The sequence below is a fragment of the Panthera pardus genome, unplaced genomic scaffold (assembly GCF_024362965.1).
Source record: "Panthera pardus isolate Hobbes unplaced genomic scaffold, ASM2436296v1 HiC_scaffold_13, whole genome shotgun sequence".
In the NCBI taxonomy this organism is placed as follows: domain Eukaryota; kingdom Metazoa; phylum Chordata; class Mammalia; order Carnivora; family Felidae; genus Panthera; species Panthera pardus.
In genome coordinates, this window is record NW_026526688.1 from 8,208,945 (window position 1) to 8,231,571 (window position 22,627).

General features: G+C 41.8%; 1 protein-coding gene and 1 long non-coding RNA gene across 3 annotated transcripts in view; one reads left to right on the forward strand and one right to left on the reverse strand.

The window, feature by feature from the left end:
• The window catches only part of ASB5 (ankyrin repeat and SOCS box containing 5), a 50,404-nt gene that overhangs the window by 24,472 nt on the left and 3,305 nt on the right, over positions 1-22,627 (reverse strand). The window contains exon 1 of one of the 2 annotated variants that reach the window (XM_019434255.2): positions 338-603. The exons of the other annotated variant lie outside the window; for it this stretch is intronic. Coding sequence (XP_019289800.1) covers positions 338-374 — 37 coding nt within the window. The 5' untranslated portion in view covers positions 375-603. Of the gene's footprint in view, positions 1-337; positions 604-22,627 lie in introns of those variants that run through there. 2 annotated transcript variants of the gene reach the window in all.
• Positions 14,372-22,038, forward strand: LOC109257860 (uncharacterized). Its single transcript, XR_002076125.2, has 3 exons — positions 14,372-14,570; positions 17,840-17,938; positions 19,998-22,038. It is a non-coding gene; the product is annotated as an uncharacterized LOC109257860 (long non-coding RNA).

The following is a 22,627-nucleotide window of genomic DNA, read 5'->3' on the forward strand; positions in this document are numbered from 1 at the left end:
GAAGACTCTTGGTGATCAGAACTACACTATCATAATCATACAAAACGCAGTCATTCTGATATACCATCAAATACATGTTGGCAATCTTTATTTTTCGAAGAACAACTCCGTTCACAAATTGCCTTCTAGAAGAATACCTAAATTGATCGTGTTTACCTCCTTTCTCTTAGGACAAAGTCTGTGATCTCTCTGCTTTCTAAACGTCTTTTTAAAAACGTCAAGGTTCCCATCCCTGAAAAGAAAATGTTTGTCTTCTCTAAAGTACCAATGGCTTGTGAAGTACAAGAAAATATCTTCCTCTTAAATCATCACACAGGTATGTTAGATTCCCTTGTACCTGTTACTGCCAAATTTCCACCCTTGCAAAGTCTCATCAGGAACAGGGCATTGTTCAGTTCTGGGAGGCTGTTTTGCCATGGGTGTCTTTGCCAGGCCACACGTACATGTGTCTCAGAAACGTCGTCTCTGAGCCCCACTCTTGTCGCTCCATTTTGTTTTCTCTTCTATTTTACTGAAACATGAGTACCTAACTCTGTTGGCCTAGTGATGGGGAGTGAGGGCAGTTGAGGTCTGAGGGCAAACCTGACATGAGTGTCTTGGGGAAAAGCAGAGTGATTGTTATCTAACAGTTAACCTTTGTCCAAGGGTCATTCGCTGCTCCTCTAAAGGTTGCTGGGAGACCTAGAGTGACATCTTGTGGTCCAGGACAGCTCCTCTCTTAGTTGCAACTGAGTGGTTAGGTAAGGCCCCAGGGGTCTGAAAAATCGCAATTAGAGAATATACGGTTAGGACGACGACACAGCCACACGTATAACACAGTGCCTAACCACAGTGGATACTTTATCAGCCTGGGTGTGCAAGACTTTGAGAATCAATATTACGTAAGGAGGTGTTTTCAATATTACCAACTTGTTTTGGTATGATTTTTTTTTAAGTGTAAGCGTAAATATAAAATCCGGTTAAATTATACCCTTGCACAAAACATTTTATTGTAGATCCTGAAACAAAATGGAAGGGGCTTCTATTGAGGAAAACGTACCCATCCCCAACGTCCAGGAAACTTAACAGTGAAGAGTAATTCTCTGTTAGCTGTCACTTACGGGTGATTTCTACCATACTCAAATATTTATTAGTACTGAGAGTTAAAATCTTCTCAAAATAGTTAAAATATCATTTTCAACATTATAAAATAAAAGATGTCCCTGGATTTGGGATATTTTTCACTGTACCAAAAGATGTACGTGATTTTCTTAAAGGCACAAGTAATCCCTATATGTGGAGAGAAAAAAGTAAAATACAATTTAAATTAAAAATCCCTAAGATTTTAAACCATGAAAGGCTAGCATAAACTCAAACTACTGAAGTATATTAATTTCTAGTTGCATAATGAAGGAGTAAGTTGATAAAATATCATTCGTTCATTCATTCATTCGCTCAGTATCTCCTAGGTGTCTACTAGATGCTGTATCCTGGGTACACAAAGATGAAAAGACAGTCGCCAACTGCTTGAACCTTAAATTCTACATAGCATTTCAGAATTACATGAACCTCACTCACTGTCTAAGAAGCCTCTGTATGTCCAGGAATCAGGGACTCTTAGAGTCATGACAATCTTGGAAGTTCCCATCTCTAGGTTGCAGTGATGCCCCTTAACTTCAAGAAGTGTCCACAAAATATCTGATTTGCATACAATTTTCACTGAAGTTAAATAAATAATAAGCGGTAAATAGTGATTCCCAATAAAGAAGAAATGACATTACAGTAGAAGATGCCATTGAGAAAGGAAAAAAATACAGAGAATCTAGCCAAAGATACCAATTCTGTCTTTGAAAAAAGGATTCAACATTTCTCCAGACTTCTGTTGAACATATCTGTGCAAGAAGGTATATACACTTCTAATTTTGTTTTTCAGCCATAATAAACAGAACTAAAATATTTAAAACTCCCACTGATGTAACTATTGTTTCCCAACTCCACATACATCAGCAACATATCTACACTTGGCTTAACAGATCTCAGGAGATCCACTTTCTAATAGAGATATTCATTCCAACACAGAGTAGTAGTTAGGGGCCTCAATACTGCCCTCAAATGACCAAATCTGGGTCCATACCCCAGAGGGGGCAAACGATAAATGTGTTACCTTGAGAAAGTTACCTCATTTCTTTGTGCCTCAATTTCCTCATCTGGAAAATGGGATAACAGTCCTACCTCACAGGATTTCTGTAAGAATTAAATGAATTAATATATAAATCAGAACCATGCCTGGTATACAGTTAGCCCTCGAATAATGTTAGTTTTTACGGTATCATCCTGGCCAATGTAGAATTGTAAATATAAATGCGTCATTCACGCCTTTTTCATCAAATCTTGCCTTTCCATTTAGTAGTAAAGTTCAAAAGCAAATTAAAAACACACAATGCTCCAGCATTCACTTACTGGTAAACACCACAAATATTCATGGTTGACTAGTTGCTCAGTGTCTATGGTGTATATAAAACAGTTCTTGGTCTACTGGATATAACTTTGCTACTTTGTAAGCAAAACAAAATAAAACAACCAACCAAAGAAAATCAGCTAATAAAAATTAAGCAACAAAAAATGCAGACTAGAACAGCTGCGGACTCAAAAAATGTCTGTCCTGTGTCAGAGGTGAGTCTACTGGTCACAAAGAAAGAAATGCTGGTTGATATATAACAGATCAGCCATTTTCCCATAAAAATTACAAAAAAATGAGAAAATACTTAAAATATTAGAAATGAGAAATTTTTTAAAAGAGAAGGAAAGAAGCTACAAATTTTGAAGTACAGTAAAACCTTGGATTGCAAGTAACTTGCTCTGCACGTGTTCCACAAGATCAGCACACATTTCTAATAAATTTTAACTTGATAAACAAGCGATGTCTTGCAATACGAGTAGTACGTGACGCCCAATGTCACATGATCACAGCTGAGCCAACGGTCCTTGGAATTCGCTTTGATATAAGAGTGCTTTGAATTACAAGCATGTTTCTGAAACGAATTATGCCCGCAAACCAAGGTTTTACTGTAATTGCAAGCAGCATTATTCTGGAAACATAGAAGTCTCTCAAATATCCTTATCAACAGTCCTTAGGTTCTGGAAGGTTTTACCAGGGGTGATGAAGCTGGATGATTTGGACAGTCCCTGAGTACAGCTTTGTTCAGTTGAATTTTACTTCCTTTTTCCCTAGGTAAGTGCCCGTTTAACGGACAAAGAAATGAATGACAATTCCTAGATGCGCAATAATGCACTGAAAATCCCTTGATAAAGTTAATTGCCATTAGCCCAGGGCATTCAAATGCATAAGCTGATCCATTGCTTCACCATGCCAAATTTCTTCCCCAGTTTCCTTTGATTATGTCCATATTCATTCATCTCCAATAGCATCACCCTTGGGTCAAAGGCTTAGACCACGCTACTGGATATTCCTGTACTGTAACAGATACTAACTGTTCTCTCTACATCCATTCTGGCATCGTCCAATCTCTACTGATTAAGTGATATGTCTGGGTTTGCTTCAGAATAATCCCAGGGTGATTTTTGCAGGTTTGATTGTGTACTTCTGCCAAAGCAAGGTTGTATCTCGTAACAGGGTGTTATCTTTCCGCTCAATCTATGGGCCAGGATGTTATTTAAAACAGGCACCCTTATCATAAAAATTTCTTAGAAAGCTGATGCTTCACGCTAGATTCGGTTTGCTGATATTTTATTTAAGATGTTTGCAGCTATGTTCATGAGTAAGATTGACTTCCTCTAATTTGCCTTTCCTTTACTGACTTTTTCAAGTTTGAGTAACGTATCCGTTAAACTCTGATCACTCGGAATGTTCCAGAATGAGGAATTTTTTGTAGCAGTTAGTTAACCTGCCTCTGTAGTTGCAGGTTAAGAATCTCTGTGAGGCTGCTGTCTTTGCAGGTGTGCTGGGCTTGAAGTTACCATAGGCTGTCTGGCTGACCGTGGTAACAAGAGCCGAATGTGAAGTTAGGGAGAGCAAAGGTGTACTTGAAGCCTTGAGGAAAACCTGGAACAGCGTTTGTCTGTCTCTGGGGTAGACATCCCTGTCTCCTCAGGGATGTTGGTGCCGGGAGGAGAACTGGTGCCTTTCACCCCAGAACGCACACACAGCTGGCCCGGGACTCTGGAACCCAAGTGGACAGCCTGGAGGGAGCTGAACTAGCTGTAGATCTGACATTGCCAGATGACCAGTGACACGTACAAGCAGGATGGCACAAACGTGGACTGTAAAAGCGGCAGCTCCTCTACTCTGCCATCCGATGTTCTACAAAGTTCTCCTCTGCCCAATCCCAACCCAGACCAACACGAGAAAGGGAATCCTGGGAAGCAGTTTTGGCATAACTAAGCTGACGTGGTACAAAGCCACCAGATGTAATGGTTACTAACTCCATGAAAGGAGCTGGGGACTTGTCCTTGGCTTTCTCTGCTGTCATGGTTCACCTATTAGAAATATTTCTACCTATAATGCTTGGTAGACACCCCAGGTTATATCCTCTGCTCTTGGATGTGTTTTGGAGGAAGTTTTTTTTTGTTTGTTTAAGTTTATTTTATTTTTTTATTTTTTTTAACGTTTATTTATTTTTGAGACAGAGAGAGACAGAGCATGAACGGGGGAGGGGCAGAGAGAGAGGGAGACACAGAACCGGAAGCAGGCTCCAGGCTCTGGGCCATCAGCCCAGAGCCCGACGCGGGGCTCAAACTCACGGACCGCGAGATCGTGACCTGAGCTGAGGTCGGACGCTTAACTGACTGAGCCACCCAGGCGCCCCAAGTTTATTTATTTTTGAGAGAGACAGAGAGAGGGAGAGAAAGAGTGGGGGAGGGAAGATACAGAGAGCATGCAAGTAGGGGAGGGGTAGAGAGACAGAGAGAATCCCAGCCTATCGGTGGTGTGGAGCCTGATGTGGGGCTCAATCCCACGAAGATCCCGTGAGATCATGACCTGAGCCGCAATTAAGAGTCAGACGCTTAACCGACTGAGCCACCCAGGTGCCCCTGCCTGTAAGTCTTATCCCATATTAATATGGTGATACACTTGCAGGTAATATTTCTCTTGGGTCTATTCAACTTTTCTGAATCCTTATTTTTTAGACGAGTCATTAAAAAATATGTATTGCTGGCTATTACCTAACAAATCTGAAAATGGTTATCTTTAAACAAGAGAACTCAACTTATTTATTTAAAATTATTATTTAAATTACTGATCTATTTAGTTACTTATAGTTAGATTTATTTTTCCCATGTTAGTTCTGTACTTTGTCTTTTCCCCACCTTTTCTGTTTCTTTGTTCTCTTTCTTTAGTTATTTTGGTTTGATTAATTTTATAATTCCATTTTCCCCTACTCTCCTCTGAAAGTTATATACTGTATTTTTTTTAACTCTGGGCCTATTATTTTATTCCAACTCCAACACTAAAGAAAGCTGGAATAAAATTATAGACCTTATCTTGTCTGCAGAAGTGACATATTTCAAGTACAAGTTTGGAGGGACACATGTCTCATACCCCAAAGCACAAATTCCCTTGTTCCCTGGGGTACCAGCTGTAAACCACATGTACGTCCATAGCTACTGACATCTGTAGCACAAAATACATACATTGCTAATCATTATCTGCCAATTATCACTCTACATTACTATATATGACTTATACCTAGAACCTCTCTTTAGAAACAAGACCTCATATCCAGTGCAGAGAAAAAGTCTTTCCCGAAAACTGGCTAGCTCTTTAATACACCTCAACCTTCTCTTGCTACCCAGTGAAAACAGCCAAACTGAACAATCACTTCAGTGAAAATGACCCATGCCTCGCTTCAGCCACCACCCTCCTTATAGTTTGTCCTCTTAACCTGGCTTGTCAGGAGTTTCCAGATCACCTTAATTACTCCACAGTTCATTACCTGGAAGCAATAAAGCATATTACAGAAAACTATGCAAACATAATAAAACACAGAAAGATCCCAAAGTTGACCTTGGCATAGATTTAATAAGGAGGGCACTTGTGACGAGCACTGAGTGTTGGATGTGAGTGATGAATCACTCAATTCTATACCCGAAACTAACATTACACGGTGTGTTAACTAACTTGGATTTAAATGAAAACTTGAAAAAGGAAAAAAAATTAATAATGGTTATTTAAACCTTTTATGGGCACTTTGAAGACAGTTGATGGGCCAGGATGTAATAGGAGAAAGGAAGAATGACACTGCTAAATCGGGTTTTTCTGAGACAAGATTTTTAAAAGTTGAAAAAAACTCATCTTAAAAAAGAATAATTTTCCAGACCATCTAGCAGGCAGGTGCATTCCATGGGTCCAGGAAGTAAGGGATGGACTCTTTGAAAGATCAGATAGTTTAAACCAGTATGACTGCCCCAGACACAACCACAGAATATGCCAGTGTGTCACTTACGAGGGGAGTCTGGGCCCTGTGTACTGATAATTAGGCGAAAATGTGAACTCCATCATTGATGATATGAGGAATGCTAAAAAAGAAAAATGCATTTGCAGAACTAAGTGCTCCTTAAGTAAACAGGATGCCCAGATGTATGCACAGTTAGAAACTGCTGGGTTAATAAAGACAGAACAACACTCAGCTAACGTCACAAAAATAATAAGGTACTTCCTTAAAAATGGTAAAGGTTGTCTACAAAACCAAAGAAACAAAAACCTTCAGGAAACATTATACTTAATGGCAAAATGTTGAAAACTTTCCCTCTGGATGGAAAAACTTAAAAACAGACACTAATTATCACCCCTCCATCAAACACTGTACTGAAGGTTTTAATCCACAGAATAACTGAGGAAAAAGAAAGAATGGCGTAACAATTAGAAAGGAAGAAACACAACCGGCATTAGTCACAAATAATATGATTTTCTACCTAAAAAACCCCCACAGCACCTACAGACTCCTATTAGAATTAATGAAAGTTTGGCAAGTTCGCTGAGTATAAAATTAATATATCAAAATTAATTGTATTTCTCTACGCCTACAGTATAGAGATGGAAAATGAAACAATTTAACAAGACACTTTTCACAGTACCATAGAACAATTTAATACCCAGGAATGAATTCAACAAAAATATGTAAGACCTCCTCAGGGGATAATAATAAAACCTTACTGAGAGACATTAAAGAAAACCTGAATGAATGGGGAAATATATCATGTTTAGTCATTGGAAGGGCAAGTACTGCAAAGATATGAATATCCTTGTAATAAACGATTGACAGGTTAAATGAATCACAACAAAAAACCCGACAGGTGTTTTGTGAACCACAGAAGTTGCTTCTAAAATTTGGAATTACAAATTACTGAGGATGGCCAAAGCCACTGAGAAGACAGAACAAAATGGCAGGGGGAGAGGAAGGCTTATCCAACCAGGTATCAAGATATTTGAAAGCGGTAGAAACCAACGTAGTGTGGTTTAGGTCTGGAGAGATGTACCCAGGAAGAGAGCCCATAAACAGACCTTTGTATGAACAGACACTCTACTTACACAGAAGGGCTGCGGCAGTGACCATGGTTGACAGAATGTGTGACTGACTTCCTACTAACTGGGAGGAATATAATTGGCTACCCACTTGGAAAAAGGGGCTTACCACTCAAAAGGTCATTTGCAAATGGATAATTTGAAAGGAAAGCTTTAAGAAGAAAATACAGAAAAATACTTTCGGGGGCGCCTGGATGGCTCGGTTAAGTGTCGGGCTCTTGATTTCGGCTCGGGTCATGATCTCATGGTTCATGGGATCGAGCCCCATATGGATGCCCACGTCAGGCTCTGCACTGACAGTTCGGAGCCTACTTGGATTCTCTCTTCCCCTCTCTCTCTCTGTCCCTCCCCCATGCCTGTGTGCATATGGGTGAGGGCACTCTCTCAAAAATAAATAAATAAATTTAAAAGAAAAAAATATTTTCATTATCTTGAAGTATGGCAGGAATTTTTAAAGTAAATTACATAAAAAGTGTTAACCGAAATGGCAAATATTTATAAATTTGACTATTTAAAAATTTTTTTTAATGTTTTATGTTTATTTTTGAAAGAGAGAGACAGAACATGAGCAGGGGAGGGGCAGAGAGAGAGAGAGGGAGACTAAAGCAGGCTCCAGGCTCTGAGCTGTCAGCACGGAGCCCGACGCGGGGTTTGAACCTACAGACCGCGAGATTATGACCTGAGCCAAAGTCGGACGCTCAGCCGACTGAGCCACCCAGGCACCCCTAAATTTGAGTATTTTTAAATAAAGAGCGTCTATTCGCCAAAAGAAAAACCATAAAAAGTGGGAAGCTGAGCCACAAAAGATATTTGTAAGTAGTATCTTTAAGTTTTTTTCATTTTTGATTTAATTGTTAGAATATATAAATAACTTCTAAAATCCAAGAAAAACAGGGCAGAAGACCTAACAGAATAGATGGCAAAATATTTGGTACACACATCACAATAGTGGAAGAACAGATGGCCAATAAGCATATGAAAATGGCATTATTAGGGAAATGAAAATTAAGCCACACGGTTGTATTAAACCACATAATCTGCGTGCCCGCTAGATTGGCAAAAATTAAGAATACGGACAATACCACGTATTAGCAGTAATGGGAGGGACTGTGAATTCTCATACACTGCGGGTTTCACTGTAGATAAAATCACGTTGGAAAACAGTGTAACACCAACTAAAAAGCCAAAGTTATACATGCTGTATGACCTGGCGATTCTCCTCCTAGCGCTGCACAAACCTGCGTGTACTCAATGTTTATCTCCGTATGATTCCTAGTTAAGCCAAATTTGGAATTTACAGCGCTGAAAATGAATGAACTCCAGATACACATAGATAAATGTTTCTCTCATGCTGTTCGGTGAAGAAAGTAAACCAGGAACATATATTTAGAGAATGGTTCAATTTATATACAATTTAAAAGCAGGCTCAACCAAACTGTCTCTACTTGAGGTATATTCAGGGCAATGAAGCCCTTAAAGAAAGACAAGAAGATGATCACCAGAAAAGTAGTCACCCTCTGTCCACCCACCCCCTGTCAGAATAAAATAGGATGTTCGGGATGGAAAGGGGACACCTGGATGCCTTCTGAGGTTCTAGGATGTTCTATTTCTTGATGTAGATGGTGGTTAAACAGGTGTCTACTATACAATCTTTTACTTTTTTATTATTAAAAAAATTTTTGTGAGAGCGAGAGAAAGAGAGGATCTTAGCATGTTCCATGCTCCGTGTGGAGCCTGATGCAGGGCTCGATCCCACAACTCAGAGATCATGCATGACCTGAGCAGAAATCAAGAGTTCAATGCTCAATTGACTGGACCACTCAGGTGCCCATCTGCTTTATAGTCATTTATAAATGTCTATAATTGTGTTCTGTTTCTTTTTTTTCCTGATGTAGTTTATGATTACAAAAATACTAATCAACAAAAGGAGGCCAGCCAAAAGGATTTTAAGTAGAGGAGGGGGCTAGCAGCAAACCTAACGGTCCAATAAGAGAAAGGGTCGCACTTGGCTCCCAACACTCCGAGCAGCAGGACCCGGGGGGCCCCCTGCTCACCCGCCTGCCTGAATCTGCTGAGCGTCTGCTCCGTGCATGAGACCAGTAAGGCTCTTCTCCCGTTCGTGCAGAAACGTTACCCGTTCGCCTCTCCGGGACAGAGTCCCCGAGATGACCCATGGGCTTTCTCTTCGAACCGCAAGTGTGCATGCCAGCCAGGGAGAGGGAGGGGACCACGGGACAGAGCACTACCCCAGCGTGGCTGCAGAGGAAAGTCACTAACCATATGTTTCAGGGGACTTTGGGGGACCACTGAAGTGACTCACTGAAAGCATGTCTGTCTGTAAGACCACAGGGACTGTTCTAAAATAATTGTCATTATGTGTTCTGCGGTGACTCATGACAGTTCTGAGCAGTTCAGTTGAGCACATTCTCCATGTTCTGCAAAAGGTAACTCGGGTTCTCTGTGCTGAAAACTCCTCTGGTCAAAAATGATTCACCAACAGGCAAAATAACATGAAAGAATCATAGTGTTTCAGAGCGAAGAGAGGTCTCAGATCCCACGGACTTCAGTGATTGATGGATGGTTTCAAAGGAGCCCCGTGAGGCCAGCAGACCCACCGTGGAGCGTGCGGGCAAAGCCTGGGGCTCTGCCTTCAGACAGCACAGCGACCGCTCTATCGGCTAAATCGAGCCTCTGGAGCATCAGAGAAAATGTCAGTGGCTTAAAAAAAAAAAAAAAAGCCTTCAAAACCCACTGATTTTGTCTAACTTCTTGATTTTGCAGGTACAGAAACCGAAGTTCAGAGAGGGTAGGTGCTGCCCTCAAGGTCATCCAGCACATTACCAGCGAAGCAAGACGGGAACCAGCCAGGATTGTCCGCTCCCCACCAGTGTTCTTTCCATCTGCCCTCGACATTGTGGGCAGACACACGAAACCGGTGAGCATAAAACCAGGAAGGCAAAAACAGATCTAACGACCTCTGGCCCCTACGCCATAAGGTTTCTGTAAGGGCTAAATGAGCTCATGATCGCAAGGGCTCCGGACAGCCCGTGCCGTCGGACAGAGACCGGAGTTGGTGTTTGCTCTCGGATTCTCATAAAACGACACTTTCCTCGTCCTTCCTTCTCTTTCCCCACTTGGTTACAACGTTCTGTCCCTGCCGACTGACAGCCTGAAATTTACACAGGTCCACAAACCCATACAAGGAATGAAATGGGCAACCCGTGTTCTCTAGTCTGAGCCCGACAGCTGCTGGGGAGAAAATCTGATACGCGCCACGGACAAGGACTTAACGTAAGAACAATTTTACACATAATCCTTCTCCTCCCCATAGTTCTAGCCACAAATGGTTTTACCCCCGCGAACCGTGTGTTCACGGAAGGGTCAGGCGTCGGCAGCAGCTGCGGGTTTTACGTTGACATTGAAGGGAGAGGCGCGCTGACGTCTGTGTCTGCCATGTTGAACGCACTTGGAGGAGCAGGGCTTCGAGCAGGAAGCACAGAAAGTCAGGAGTCCCAGGTGTGCTGGCCTCAACTCGAGCTCGGTGTGAGCGGGCAGCCTCACGTACGCCCGGGCGGGCCAGCTCCGGTGTCCCAGGGGCCGCTCTGTCCTTGTGTGTCTGTCCAATCTGTGTCTACCCCTGGCTGTAAGGGCCACTGCTCCGTTTTGCCCTTGTGCTTCCTTATCCTGACACCGACATAAACCAATCCCCCTGCCCCCTGCAATCCTTCAGCCGCCCCGGTACAAAGAAGCCAGTTGCGTGATGGGCAAAAGCAAGATTAAAAAAAAAAAATGTTTTATGTGTATCATTCCTACCACTTTGGTAAACTAAAACAGACACGGCAGAATTTGGGGCCCAGGCCTGAAGGGTGAAGAGCTAACATCCAGAGGTATTGTTCCCAGCATGTACCGATCTAAGTTTTACGTCAGCCAAACCCCTTCTCGTGACACCTTCTGACACTTGACAATTTTCTGACCTCCTTCAGAGAAGACAAGAGAGTCATCTCCTCTCAGTTATCATTCTGACGTATGGCGTTTCGGGTGTTTTCTGTTTGTGACACACGCTTCGCGGTGCCCTAAGGAGCACCCGGTTTAAAATGAACGAAGGATGAACATTTAGTAATATTTGAAGTTTGGCTCAGAAAGTTAAAAATTTTAAGAAAAAAAAATGCATTCCCTGAAGGTAGAAAATCAAAGAGTAAACAGATAGCATCCCTCACCAGAAGGGAAGCGGTCTGGGTTCGTAGGCGATGATGAATAAGATACCTGAAGACAGGTACGCTGTACGAGTCAGTGAAAAAGAGACAAGGGAAAGGGTTTGTTTTGTTCAAGGAGGACAGTTAGTGGCAATCCAGGAGGTAAAAAGGAACCAGGGAAAAGGGACAGTAAGTCTGATTCAGAAGGACAAGGAGTGGAGGGCATTGTTATAGATTTCGATTCTGGACAGTATTGATTTTCTGTCTTCATTTTTCCTTGAGAATTAACTCCCAGAGCCTCTCCATGAACATATACGTAGTGTCCATATGGGTCCACACCACCGGGAGAGGCCTGACAAGAATACGCAAAAGCCTGTGTGGAAAGTGGTAATAAAATCCACGGACTTGAGTGATTGTGAATCCTCCTGCTTTCTACCTTCCTTTTTTCCTCCTTCATTTGTTCCTTCCTTCCTTGATTATTTGAGTCCCTGCCACATGCTAGGCACTTCTCTGGGCTCCGAGGATGACACGAATCTGTGTCTCCAAGAGGCTTACAGGCTGGTAACGAACCAACCTGGTGGCAAAGTCAATGTTGAATCTGTTTAGGATATCCCGTGGACGGTGAGGGCGGGGCGTGGTGGGGAGCAGCACAGGGCACTAAGGGATTCTGTGTCTCGCCGGGATTATCTCAAAGACCCTGAAAGAGAGGCTGAAACCAGAAGCAGAGATAGTTCCGGAACAAGGACACTACTTGCTTCATACTATAAGCCAAAGAAACAAAATCCCACAAAATGGTCAGGATGAGTGATGTCAGAAGCAACATCAAAATGCCAGGGCTCGTGTTTTCACTTTCCTCTAACTAGATCAGGAACCTTGAGTGAGTTCCTCTACATTTTCAACTGTTTCCTTCTTTGCAAAAGAAGCATTAACGCCATCGACTTTGTAGAGGACAGTTATGAGGATGACAAGGGATAGAATGTATGGAAAGACTTAGTGAATTACAAGAAAAATAGACCATATTATCATCAGAAAGTGTAAGACAGGTCACGCAGAGTCAAAGCTGGGAATAGAAAAGGTCAAGAGACGTGCTAACCACCCCTATTAGGTCCAATTACAGGGAATTTGAGAAACAAGAGATTCACTTTTTTTCCATTTCTCATCTTCTCCTCCTTCTCCAACATTAACCACATAATATCTACTAGGAAAGCATCTCAATTTAAGAAAATGTGGTATGTGAAACATCTATACTTACAAAATAAATAGTTTCTTTCCAAAGGAACTCCTTTAAGTGACAAGTTTACATGGTAAGACAAAATCCAGTGATTTACTAAGAGCTGTTTTGTACCCAACTTATAAAGTACAACTGTGCCCCTCTCTCCCTCTCTCTTTATATATACATACATATATATATATATATATATATATACACACACACACACATAAGTATATATATATATTGATTGGTATATATATGTGTATATATATATGTGTGTGTGTGTGTGTGTGTATATATACATATATATATATATATACACACATACACACATACATATTGATCGGTATTTTACCAAGTTTTAAAGCTTCAAAAACACCTAGGATATGGCTATTAGGAAAAATAGCATGTGTGTTAGAATATTACAATTCTGTATTATAACATGGAACTGATGTCTATCGTCTCATGAAACAGAAGGCCAGTATCGTAGCGGTGTCATTATTCCTTAAACAGCCTATGGCAAACCAGGCTAGACTCAAGACACCTCATGAAAATGTCGGGGTCGTCAAACACTGCTTTGTTACTCAAAAACGCTGCTCTCTAGTTAGGGAAATAGCTGTTAGACATTCCATTTTGAGAAAGTTCTTTGTCCATTATCATATTCCTGCCAAATTTCAGTAGCAAGGCCTCATTTCTGATTTGAGGTTGAGGTCCACACCGGGCCCTGTATACTGTAGGTCCATGCCGGGCCATGTATATTGCAGGACAGCAACTGGTCCCTCAGACCTTGCAACTAACAGCCTTCATATCCCTACGGCTTATATCGCTACTTTGTTCCCAGGTTATAACGTATACAGTTTAATGGTCTCTTACTTAAGAGGCAAGACAAAATCATTATTTGTGATTTATTATTTTCTCAACAGAGGCATAGCCACCTTCAGATAACCTCTGCACTAACCTCATAAAGAAGCAAGTGTTCCAGGAAGCTCGTGGAGGGATATTTTGCAAACCTGTGCACAGGGCCCCAGACAATTTAAAATACTGATAGGCTCTGAGCTTTTTCAGTGAGTCTATGAAATAATCCTGCGTCCTTATTTCCAGATATAATCTGCTTCTTTTTTTTATAAAAGGGTTATTTTTCTCCCTTCTCATGAGAAAGAAAAACAAACGCTTTTTATAAGATATGTCCAGTGAAAACCTATGTTTTGCTTGCTTCCTGGAGAGGCCGGCTGGCAGAGAGAAACAGAAAATAAAGGAAAAAAGCTGAATCCCTCCACGAACTGACTCAGCCCTTCACGGCTAGTGTTGTCATTACTGTTTTTTGTCTTCCCTTTTCAGCTGCCAGGGATTAAGACGAAAGAAAATAAAAGGGCAAGAAAGTTTGGCAGAGAAAGTTAGTATCTGGTGCTGTGATACTTTGGAGGTGAAGCAGCTTCAGCTCCTTCCATGGCCCTCACTCCAGAAAAACAAAGAGAAATTTGGGATATGCCATTGTGCTTTTACAGCAATGCCTATGCGGGAAAGGTGAGGTTTTCCTACAGCAGAGCCGTGAGCAGGTTGGCCCAGGAACATTCCCGTCTGAAGGATTTCTGTCAACAAGAGTTCCTTTGACAGAGTAAGATGGCAGAAGAAATGTCTGCAAGTAATTCATTTTTTTCATATTTATTCATTTTTGAGAGAGAGAGAGTGAGCGAGTGAGTGGAGGAGGGGCAGAAAGAGGCTGGGGCCAGAGGATCCAAAGAGGGTTCTGTGCTGACAGCAGTGAGTCCCATACAGGGCTCAAACTCATGAACTGTGAGATCACGACCAGAGCCGAAATCCAGACCCGGATGCTTAACAGACGGAGCCACCCAGGCGCCCTCCCGTTGGTTATTCTTAAATAAACACGTGAATAAAGCCAACCACTTAAGTTTCTGAGACCATCTACCTGAAGAGCTAATGCGACGGTGGGCAGAATGCCCAAGCATTACTGTGTGCTTACAGCAACTGTTCAGCAAACACCATTTATTATAATTTCACCGTGGGGCGCCCGGGTGACTCAGTTATTAAGCATCTGACTTCGGCTCAGGTCATAACCCACAGTCCGTGAGTTCAGGCCAGCGTCAGGCTCTGTGCCGACAGCTCGGAGCCTGGAGCCTGCTTCGGATTCTGTGTCTCTCTCTCTCTCTCTCTGCCCCTCCCCTGTTCACACTGTCTCTGTCTCTCTCAAAAACAAATAAACATTAAAAAAATTTATAATTTCACTATCTTTTTTTTATTGGTGCCTCTCTGAGCTACTAAACTGTGGGCAGTTTTGTACCGTTTTTGAAGAACTGTAAGGTAGCGTACAAAGAGCTCACTGTTACAGAGTAACTATAGTCCACAACACTGTGACGAATGGTTTAAGTAATTAAAGTATATCTCATAGAAAATGTACAATAACCCTCTGAAATAAATATCATTCTGTCTGTTTTACTAATGAAGACACTGAGGCTGCAGACTTTAAACAACTTTCCTAAGATCTCACAGCTGGAAGGTGCTAGAACCATGACAGAATAATTTATGTATGGCTAAACCACTGTTATCTGTAATGGGATTTGAAACTCCATTTCCCCCTGATTTAAGGTATTTTCTTTATTCCATTAGTCTTTGCTGAGTTTCTTCAATATCCAAGGCATTGTTTTTCTTATGTGCCACTGGCTGTTATTTCAAAGACCAAGTGACTTTTCGCTTAGTAAAGAAGTATAATTGTCTTCTCCAAAATAACAGCAGTATTTCTCTGCAGTCTTGTTATAATTCAGTATCCAAGTATTTGGCAAGAATCATGTTTGCCTCTTTGAGCCTCAGGTTAATTACAAACTTCTTTTCTTTTCCTTCTAGTTAAATCCCTTGTCCTTCAGAACTCTTATTTTTTTTTAATAATCAAAATATTTTGTTACAATGCTGTAGAACCAGGTTTGTGGTCATTTGTGTGTGCTATTTAAAACGAATCTTTAAATGATTATAAAAATCTCTAATATTGCATCTAATTTTCATAAATCAAAATTCCTTTAAAAAATATTATTACTTCCAACAGGCCCTAAACATCGAGCGCATTTTGAAAGATTCCCCTTTCCTCCACATTCCTAGACCATCACGACAATTAGGTATACAAGTATTGTTTCAGGACTTAATATTTTCTATACAGGAGATAGTCTCTCCAACCCAAATCACTCTTAGTTTGTTGCTTTCTTTGAATGACTGTAAGGAGCCATAAAACTTGGCTTCTAGACTAGATTTTACCAGATGAGCAATTTCATCATAATGGCGGAATGGAGAGAACAAAGCTCACATTTTTGTTTAGCGTCCTTTTTCTTCTTGGACAGTCACTATGAAGAAATATTCATTCCTTCCCAGACTCAACAGCTGTGTGATCCTGTGGGTTTGAACTCTGAAGGAACTAGCACTTTTTCCTTTTCCTAATTCCCCATTCCGGATAGAGAGGGAAGTCAGACCCAAAGCTTCCAAATTCAGAAATTCATTTGGTGCTCCACACTGTGCTGAACGTTCTGTATTACTTGCCCTTGATGGATGATAGGAATCATCATTACTCTAGTGAATGAGGTGGTGTGGAAAACAGACGGAGCTCATCAGTCTCCTCAGTAGATCATCAGAGATGTGTTTGGTTGTTACGAAGGGGTTCCGTTCCCCCCAGACTCACAACTTACGTGCTCCTTATTGACTGCCGCTGTGGTGTGTTGGGAACTCTTTAGAATAGCTTCCTCCCACGCTTTGGTAGCAGTCGACTCTACCAACTGACAAGGAATTGCGTGGCAGTATGAGGGCGCAGAGGCTCCGCGGGCCTTAACTTCCATGGCTCTCACCGTCCGTCTTCATTTAAACCAAGCTGCACACTTGATGACTGAGACTAAGCCAGCGTTTCTATTTAAGAGCATGAATGGCACTTTGGTATCACGTTTCAGTTTGTTTGTCCTCTGCCCATAGTTTAAGACTCTCAGCCTTCTGGAAAGAGTGGCTGTGTTTCTGAATGTTTCTATTTTGCTCAGTAGGTAATGGTGGCATGGAAATTTTAGCTGCCCTCACGGAGACGGGATGGCTGCCTGCCACTTCCCATGCTTGCCCACATTCCTGACGCGCCCAAAATGTTTACCGTTGTTCTGATCCTTAGGAAAGAATGCTGAAAGGTTGCTCAGTTGTGACTCATTTTATGAGGGGGTTAGGTTCCCTGAAGATGAATGTGACCTACATCCTATTTTAAACAAGCAGACACCGTTTATTTGTAAACACCATTTTATCCTTTCTTTAAAGAAAAATTCCTCTGAAAGTCCACCTTCTGAAACTTCATAAAAGTAGGGCTGTCCCGTTTAGAAGAAGGGGCCCCCCCGGGAACCCTGTCCCTGCACGCTGACACAGCCTCTCCATCCCACAGGCTCTTCTAGAAAACTCCTAAATCTACTTAGAGGGCAGATTTTTTTTTTTTTTTTTTAAATCTGTCCCACAGTAACTGATGGAGAATTAGAAGATTCAGAAAAAAAATCATTCTAATAGATTGTCCCCAAACCTAAATTTCACAGAGTGGACTGGTTTAATCACAGGCCACCTGGAAGCATTGGCAATTTAATAATTTATGAGACTCTCCTTCCCTGATCTGCTATCCGGTGGGCATCTGCAGTCTTAAAAGCCAACGGTCTCCTTTGTAGCATTGCTGAGAAAAGGCTGGAAAGAATGAATGATTTGTTCTTCACGCAGCTGGTAGAGAAGAAATGCCAAAAGTTCTACGGACTCCATAAGCAAACTCTTCTTTAAAAAAAAAAAAAAAAAAACAACTTTGTGAGGGTGGTTTCAAATGAAGAGGCTTTCCAAATACCCCACCTGCTCTCAATGCCATGGTTCATCTATCACTGGGGACAAACCTTCCTGTCTTCTCCCTAGGTTGGAAAATGAGCTTAATGTGCTGAATTGTTGCCGGAATCCACAGAATCGCCAGAGAGCCACTCCGAAGACGTGTCCTGCTGATTCCACGAGGAGGAGGTATTTTGTCTTCTCTGAGATGGAGTTTGTGAAGTACACATAGGGACATATTAACTCATTACACCAAGGATTCTGTAAAATACTTCCGGTGGTAATTATTTCCATCCTTGGGGAACGGCTCTTTTTTGTGTAGCCTGAATCTAGTCAAGGCAGCACAAAGCTCTTACTAGAACTATTTACTTGTGGCTGTCTGATTTGAGAAGACGTGCCTTTACTGTTCACACTGGCACCAACCGCCCCTCTATGAATCCTTATCTAACATTTATCCATCAAGCTTTGCCCCAGATGAACCAGGCCAGCTTAGTTCCACATTCTAAACGTCCTCTTTGCGCTTATCTCCAGCTTGGTGTCATCGCCACTCGTGCATAATGAGATACGGTCTGCCTCTGAAATTGACGCTCAAGCCCCACCTTCTTGATGAAGGGCCTGATACTCTCAGGGGACTTCCTTAGAAAACACTCATTACGGAACTGAACTGTTTTTATCTTAGCACCGTATGGACTTCTACTTACTTGCTGTTTGACTGTTACATATGTGCCGTTTGGCCCCACATCACCGAGTCTCCTTTTGCTCATAAGGGAAGTCATGCCGCACATGTGGTAAATATATAAATCTCTCTGTAGGTGCACATACGTAATATACAGACACATGTATTCATCTATGTGCATGTAGCAAGGACATTGGGCCAGAAATAGGCGTCCAAGTACTTATTGAACTGATTTAAATTCACAACTGTTATCAGTTATGCCAATTAACAAGAAACAACTTATTTCATTTACTTACCATCTTCTAAAAGAGTAAATTCAAATACAGAAGGTCCAGACCTACTTTTTATTCTTCAACTGTCCTTATTATATAAAAACTATAGAACTGGTTACAACAATGCCTCCTATCAATATATGCAAAATTCATTTTGAAATTTTTTACTAAAATACCTGTTATTTTTCAAAAGCCTTAGTGGATAAATAATAAACATACTTATTCTTGCCTAAAAACACATTCTTTTTTTATTTTTTTTTTAATTTTTTTTTAACGTTTATTTATTTTTGAGACAGAGAGAGAGCATGAACAGGGGAGGGGCAGAGAGAGAGGGAGACACAGAATCTGAAACAGGCTCCAGGCTCTCAGCTGTCAGCACAGAGCCCGACGCGGGGCTCGAACTCAAGGACCGTGAAATCATCACCTGAGCCGAAGTCGGACGCTTAACCAACCAAGCCACCCAGGCGCCCCAAAAACACGTTCTTTTAACAATAAAACTTCGGGCTTTTAGGTAAAAATTTAGGCAAGAGATATGTGAGTCAGAAATAATAATAATAATAATAATAATAATAATAATAATAATAATAATAATAGACTGAAAGATGAAACAGTGAATGGGGGAGTGAAATTGGGGAATTTGGATGGTTTTGAGCATTAAAAATAAGGATACATGCACGATTATGGGACAGAAAATGCGTGTTGTTAGTATAACTTTATGTAACTGACATGTCCCAGGCAGAACTATTCTTATCCCTACACTCTTGCCTCTTTGCTCCCCAAGATCTTCTTTAGCCTTGTAAAATAGCACATCCCACATTTTTAAACTACTCGGTTATCAATCTGTCTCCCAGTAGACTATACACACCTTTAGGAAAGGGACCGTGGTGTGTTCGTACAGTTTGTCCTTAATGCCTAGCCCAGTAAACACGGTAAGTAATAAAGGAGCAAGTAATCGAATGACCTAAGGAAGGGAGAGGGAAACAAAAGGTACGAGAAGAATATTCCTAGGAAAACCAACCCCTCGCGAAGTTATGAGTAGGCCAAGTTCTTTAATTCCAAAATTCCATTCATTTCTCCAAATACAGAGGAAGAGCAAAGATACTAACATTAAAAACACGACAGTCTTTGTGAACCTGGAACTTTGTTCTCAGATTCCGTTTTTAATTCACAGTATTATAATGGTCTCTTCCCAGAAAAGTGCTCTGACATTTCCAAAAAATAGTAGAGCTTGGGCAAAATGAAAATTGCTTCAAATTTTTTTGTAGCACTTTTGATTATAATGTCGTGTCTTTTGTCACAGATAACAGTTCTATTGATTCAAGTTATTCTTACCTGGAGCTCCATCTAAGTATAGAAAATGTGCCCAAAGCTGTCACATCTTCACGGTATTTTTACACCTTTATATAATGCACACCATGAAAGAAGTCATCCTACAGATTTGCCTCTTGAAATTTTTCACTGCTGAGATTCTGAGGAAGTTCCTAACATAACTAACCCCACACACGATCCACACGGCAGCACCGAAAGCTACATAGAATAAGTTGCTCCTTGAGTACAGGTAAGATGAAGATTACTGCTGCTGGAGTTGTTGGCATCTGACGTACAGTTAAATTCCTAAAGCTGTTTTTAAACCTAGGATGGACTTTTTGATGGAGGAAAACATGACATTACATTGCATAAAATTCTAGCTGCTTTTCCTACCCAGCTGACGTTGTTCTCCAAGATTCCGGCACTTTTGCCATTTGGCCTTTGGTGGCGCATGGACACTGGAGCCTATTTTCAACAATAGATACGTCAAAAAAAAAAAAAAAAAAAAAAGGGTTGCATGCTTAATGGTCACCCTAAAACCAAATTCACGAAATCGTAAGAACACAAAGCAGTCCCTGAAGAGTCTGCATGTGTCATGAGACTGTATTCCAAGCGGCCTCACAGGGAGACATTACTTTGGTGAATTTTTCCACAGTGCAAAATCCGGTCCGTGGCTTTGCACCCTCAGCAGCCCGATCTATCAGCAAAGCCGGAGGAAATGCACACGCCAGAGGCGGGCTTAGGACTCAAAGAGCACAAAACGCTAAAGACTGCTGTCAAGATCCAAATATGTTAATTTACCACAAGAAGCAGAGTGTCAGAGCACAACACCCGTGGGGGCAAGCCAGCCCATTCTCTTTCTGTAGACACACCTCCCGGAAGAGCCAGATCACAATCGCAAGGTCATTTGGTGATGAAAAAATGGAACAGAAGTCTTACGTAACTCAAATGGAAGGCCAGGATTCAGATTCCAGTTCCACCACTTCCTGATTTACCCTGATGTCTCACAGGAGGGAGCAGTGACCCCGAAGACTCACCTAGCAGCGAGGGGTCCACCCCCCCACCCCCCACCCCCCCACCCCTGCAGTGGCTTTGGCTGGGAACTGCAGGCTCACCTCCGTGGCTCATCAGTCCCTCTGCTGAATGACAGACGTTTCCTTTAGATGCGTCCATGTCTAACTCTGGGAGACAAACAGTTACCCTAAAGGAACCTCTGCCCTCTCTGCCAGTGCCATTTAAAGGTGTCATCGGATTCGTTTCTTTTTTCTTCTTTTTATTTATTTGTATCATCATTCTTCTTTTCTGTTCACGCCACCACCACCAGGCAAGTCTAGCCCCACATCTCCCCAAGGCAGGAGCCTAACTGGCTTACGTCCCTCAAGCCTGTCTCATTGTCCAACTCCAAAGATCGCTACTACATGCACACGTACTTCAGGTTAAGGTTCTATACATGTGTTTTCCCACTTCCCCCTTTCACTCATAGCAGAAACTCCCAGTGAGTCCTAGTGCCTTCAAAGTTAAGTTTGAACTGCTTAACCTGCCATTCACAGTCTTTTGTATCTGTGGGGCACCTGGGTGGCTCAGTCAGTTAAGAGTCTGACTCTTGATTTCTGCTCAGGTCATGATCTCATGGTTTGCAAGTCTGAACCCCACATCAGGCTCTGTGCTGATGGTGCGGAGCCTGCTTGGGAGTCTCTCTCTCTCTCTCTCTCTCTCTCTCTCTCTCTCTCTCTCCCTCTCTCCCTCTCTCCCTCTCCCTCTCCCTCTCCCCTTCTCTCTGCCCCTTGACCCCCCCATCCTCTCTCTCTCAAATAAATAAATTTTTTAAAAATTTTTAAAAAATTCTTTCATATCTGTGCCCAATTTATTATCACTTTCCTACTATATGAACCTTGGCTCTAGTTAAATCTACTGTTTCTTAATATTCTATGAGCACCCCTAATCCATGTTTCCGCTTGTTCCTGGGGTCAACTCAACATCAGCCTCCTCAATTAGAATAAACTACCAGCAGGTGGAGAAAATACATCTTACATTTTTTTTAAGTTTACTTATTTTGAGAGACAGAGAGAGAGAGAGAGAGAGAGAGAGAGAGAGAGAGAGAATGTGTGCACACAAGTAGGGGTAGGGGCAGAGAGGGAGAGAGAATCCCAAGAAGGCTCCATGCTGTCAGCATAGAGCCTCACACAGGGCTTGATCCCACGAACTGTGAGATCACGACCTGAGCCAAAAGTAAGAGTTGGATGCTTAATTGACTGAGCTACCCAGGTGCCCCACATTTTGCCTTTTTTGTATCTTGCTTTCTCAGTGCCTTCCTACCAAAGGTGTTCGAAAACACGTGCTTAGAACTGGCCCTATCCGCTAGTAGGTAAAACCTTTGAACTTTCTTCAGAGCCTAAGATAGAATGTGAAAAGTATTACCCTTAATGGAAGAGAGATGCCATCTCTTGACATGTCCTTGGGGCATTCATTAGTAGTTCATGGCTTCTTCTCGGCCCTTGGAGTGATTTCGTAAAATCACTGTGCTCCCCCACACCCTCATTGGCTGTCTGTATTGTTTCATACCATAGCTAAAAACATCTTTCAACTCCTGTTAGCCCCACTGTTAGTCTCAAAGTATAGGGC